This window comes from Cannabis sativa, chromosome X (assembly GCF_029168945.1).
Source record: "Cannabis sativa cultivar Pink pepper isolate KNU-18-1 chromosome X, ASM2916894v1, whole genome shotgun sequence".
In the NCBI taxonomy this organism is placed as follows: Eukaryota; Viridiplantae; Streptophyta; class Magnoliopsida; order Rosales; family Cannabaceae; genus Cannabis; species Cannabis sativa.
This window is the reverse complement of record NC_083610.1, coordinates 41,857,598-41,861,715: the sequence shown is the minus strand read 5'-3', so window position 1 is coordinate 41,861,715 and position 4,118 is coordinate 41,857,598. Positions and strand designations below refer to the sequence as shown.

Here is a 4,118-nt window from a genome sequence, read left to right as displayed (position 1 = left end):
ATATTATATAAATTTTTAAATAATATATTTTTTTAAAATAAATAATTCTTAAAAAAGAGATTAATTATTTTTTTAATTTAAAGTTATTGGTAATTAAATGAATAAAGTTTTTTAAATAAATTAGTTTAAACTATAATAAGTTATTACTTTTTTTTTATATAAATTAATAAATAACATAAAAATTAAAATATTAATGAATAAAATTTTTATTTAAATTTGTAATTCATAAAATATTCATAAAATTTTATTAATGTTTGAAAAGAATATCTCAATGCTTTGGTATACTTATAAATATATACCATAGCTTTGTTATATTTCATAACACTTTACAAATTATTCAAATTTGTAACACTTTATTTGTCGCCTAAATTGTAGATGGCGACAATCGATAAGTCTTGGACCAAAATCAGAAATCGTGGTTGCCATGAATTTTGGAATGGTCTAAAAGCCTTTTTAGCAATGGCATCAGAACATAAGGATTGTGATGGAAGAATTCGATGTCCTTGTGTGAGATGTATAAATAGTAGGTTTGAAAAAATAGATAGGGTTAGAGCACACGTATTTGATCGAGGTTTCATGCAAGGATATGATAAGTGGATTTATCACGGCGAGCCTGAGGATGTTGTCGATGATGTAGCAGTTGCCGATGTTGAATCAGAGGATGAAATGATACCTATTCTAGAAGACTTCTTTCCCCCAACAACAGAGGATGTACAAGGAGAAGATGAACAACCAACCACAAACCCTCAGTTTGATGACTTATTTGAGGAAATTGAAGCTGAATTGTATCCCGGTTGTGATTGGATTTCGTCTCTCAACTTTTTAGCAAAGCTATTGCATTTAAAAGTTAGAGGAAAAATTCCTAATAACATCTTTGAAGAATTGTTGAAGCTTTTAAAGTTTGCATTTCCGAAGGAAAATAATATTCCACCAACTTACTACGAGGCAAAAAAGAGATTGAAGAAATTAGGCTTGGGTTATGAATCTATCCATGTCTGTTTGTATAATTGTTGCCTATTTTATAAGGAGAATGCATGCAAGGAGGCTTGTCCAGTTTGCGGAACTAGTCGTTGGGTTACTTCCGAGAACGCCAAAACAAAAAAAGTTCCTTGCAAAGTCATGCGATACTTTCCGTTGACACCTCGGCTTAAAAGATTATATAGTTCGAGGATTACAGCGAAGAGCATGATATGGCATCATACTGGAAAATCAAAAGATGATGGGGTTTTGCGACACCCGGTCGACGGTTTAGCTTGGAAAGACTTTGATGCAAAACATCCCGAGTTTGCAAGGGACCCAAGAAATGTTCGACTTGGGTTAGCTGCTAATGGATTTAATCCATTTGGCAACATGAGTCTTGCATACAGCATGTGGCCAGTGGTGTTAGCTAACTATAATCTACCACCTTGGTTATGTATGAAAGATAATTATTTTTTGCTATCTACCCTAATTCCTGGTGCAAAATCTCCAGGTAAAGACATGGATATATTTTTAAGACCTTTGGTGGATGAATTAAAGGAGTTGTGGAATAATGGGGTACCAACGAGAGATAGTTCGACCAACTCGATGTTCACCATGCGTGCTGCGCTTTTGTGGACAGTGAATGATTTTCCTGCTCGTAGTAGCTTGTCTGGGTGGAGTGGTCAAGGTTATAAAGCTTGCCCTACTTGTAATGAAGACACGACGTCCATTCGAGTGATCGGGAAGACATCATATGTTGGTCATCGAAGGTTCTTGCCAAGTAACCATGCAATGAGAAGGGATACTCGCTTTGATGGTAAAGTTGAAAGAAGACCTCCTCCAAGACGATTTACTTGTGAAGAGATATTATCACAAGTTAATGCTCTCGAACCCCAAATTCCCGGACATCATGAAAATTTTGGGGGCGTGAAACGTAGAAGAGTTGCAGAAAATTGTAATTGGAGGAAAAAAAGTATTTTCTACGAGTTGGAGTATTGGAGCACGAATATTTTAAAACACAACATTGATGTAATGCATGTTGAGAAGAATGTGTGTGATAGTCTCCTAGGTACCATCTTGGATAATGATAAATCAAAGGACACAACCAATGCGCGACATGATTTAAAGAAGATGGGTATTAGGGAATCGTTGTGGATTTATGAAGATGGAAATGGGAGGCTAATGAAACCGCATGCTCCTTATGTTTTGACTCGTGAGAAAATACAACATTTTTGTCAGTTTGTTAAAGGAATAAAGTTTCCCGATGGCTTCTGTTCAAATTTAAAGAGCAAAGTTTCTCCAGATGAATCTAACATTATTGGGTTAAAATCCCACGATTGTCATGTCATTATGCAGCGAGTACTAGCGGTTGGTGTCCGTAAATTTCTACCTCGTGACACTGCAACAACTATTACTCAGCTGTGTAATTTTTTTCGACAGTTATGCTCTAGAACTCTAAATGTAAAAGATATGGAGGATGCTCAAAATAATTTAATTCTGTTACTGTGCAAGATGGAATTGATTTTTCCTCCAGCTTTTTTTGACATAATGATACATTTGGTATTGCATTTGCCTGAAAAAGCGATATTGGGTGGCCCAGTCTTTATGAGATGGATGTATCCTTTTGAAAGGTACATGAAAAAATTGAAGAATTATGTGGGAAACAAGGCACGTCCTGAAGGGTCAATTGCAGAAGGTTATGTTGCTGATGAGGCAGTAACCTTTTGTTCAATGTACTTTAAAGGGTGTGAAACAAGATTTAATCGACTTGATCGAAATGAAGATGCGCCTTCTGTGTGTCGCTATCTCTCAGTTTTTAATTCTCAATCTCGTCCTTTAACTAGCGAAATCATCAAGGCTCTTGATCATATCGCTCGTGAAAAAGCTGAGTGGTACATTCTTCAAAATTCTCCTGAAATCCAAGCTTACATAGAGTAAGTTTGTTACATTATAATAAATTATTTTGTTAAATTTTTATTTTCTATTTCCCTCTATCAAACCTTGACATTATCATACTTCACAGTGAACATTTGGACAAAATCAGGCATGAATATCCTAATGGTAATCACGAAGTCTTGCATAGGCAAACTTTTCGTCCGTGGTTTCATAAGAAGGTATAATGACAAAATTGTAAAGTTTTAATTCAACCATTTATATTCCTCTCATATTAATACATTTTATGTATTTAGATATATGAGTTGCACAAGCTTGGAACTTTACAAAATGGTGATGAGTTACTCGCTCTCGCTTCTGGGTCCGATTACTTAGCAACATTTTACGAAGGTTGTGTAATGAATGGTGTTCGGTTTATTGCATCAAAGCGAGACCAAAAGCGGAAGACACAAAATAGTGGTGTTACTGTTGCTGGAACTGAAGGGTTTAATTACTACGGCACACTTGAAGATGTAATCACTATATCTTATACTGGTGCATATACAGTGTCATTGTTTGAATGTAAATGGTATAACACTAATCCATTAAGAAAGAAGACAATCACTGAAAATAATATAACTAGTATAAATACTCGTGCATATTGGTATCAAGATGAGCCGTACATCCTTGCTAACCAGGCGAAGCAAGTTTTCTATCTTGAAGATCCACTCAGAGGTCGCGATTGGAAGGTTGTTGAAGATATTAGCCATCGACAAATTTGGGACATTAATGACAACGAAGATGAGACTGATGTAGATGTTGTTAGTGATTCTAACTCTGCCAATTTTGTGTTGACGGTTGATCTTGGAGAGTTGATTATGCAATCGAATGAACCTCCAGTAATTGTTGAATCGTCCGATCAGTTAGTGGATTCTGAGATAGAGAATAATAAACTTGATGAAAATTATGTTGCTGAAGAAGTAGATGATTTACTAGTTGAACATGTGGAGGATGAAAATGTAAACTTAGTGAATGATGGAAATGATAGTGATTCTTCAGTGTAACTTTTATTTTGTAAACATTTGTTACTAAAATTTTTTACAATTAAAGGACTTTTTAATTTCTTTCGCATTAACATTTGTGTGATATTTCAATTATGTGTTTCACATTTGTGAATTCTTACATTTTTTTCCGTCTTCAAAGTAAAGTAAAATGTCAGCTACGTTAGCGACATACCATGGTGGGGATGGTGATGGCAGGGATCCCCCTGATCCTTCTAGGGTACC

At 35.1% G+C, this 4,118-nt stretch overlaps 1 protein-coding gene across 1 annotated transcript; it reads left to right on the top strand.

The window, feature by feature from the left end:
- The first annotated feature begins 459 nt into the window (after window positions 1–459).
- On the top strand, window positions 460–3,896 carry LOC115718056 (uncharacterized). The gene is made up of 3 exons (XM_061106029.1): window positions 460–2,894; window positions 3,005–3,074; window positions 3,150–3,896. Exons 1-3 carry the CDS (start codon window positions 460–462, stop codon window positions 3,894–3,896), a joined length of 3,252 nt encoding a protein of 1,083 aa, XP_060962012.1.
- The last annotated feature ends 222 nt before the right edge of the window (window positions 3,897–4,118 follow it).

What these genes read in the sequence shown, in the direction of transcription:
- LOC115718056 (XM_061106029.1), top strand. Translation starts at nt 460, where the DNA reads ATGGCATCAGAACATAAGGATTGTGATGGAAGAATTCGATGTCCTTGT. An exon ending in GAAATCCAAGCTTACATAGA is followed by an intron (nt 2,895 to 3,004) that starts GTAAGTTTGTTA and finishes GGACAAAATCAG; the next exon opens with GCATGAATATCCTAATGGTA. An exon ending in GTCCGTGGTTTCATAAGAAG is followed by an intron (nt 3,075 to 3,149) that starts GTATAATGACAA and finishes TTATGTATTTAG; the next exon opens with ATATATGAGTTGCACAAGCT.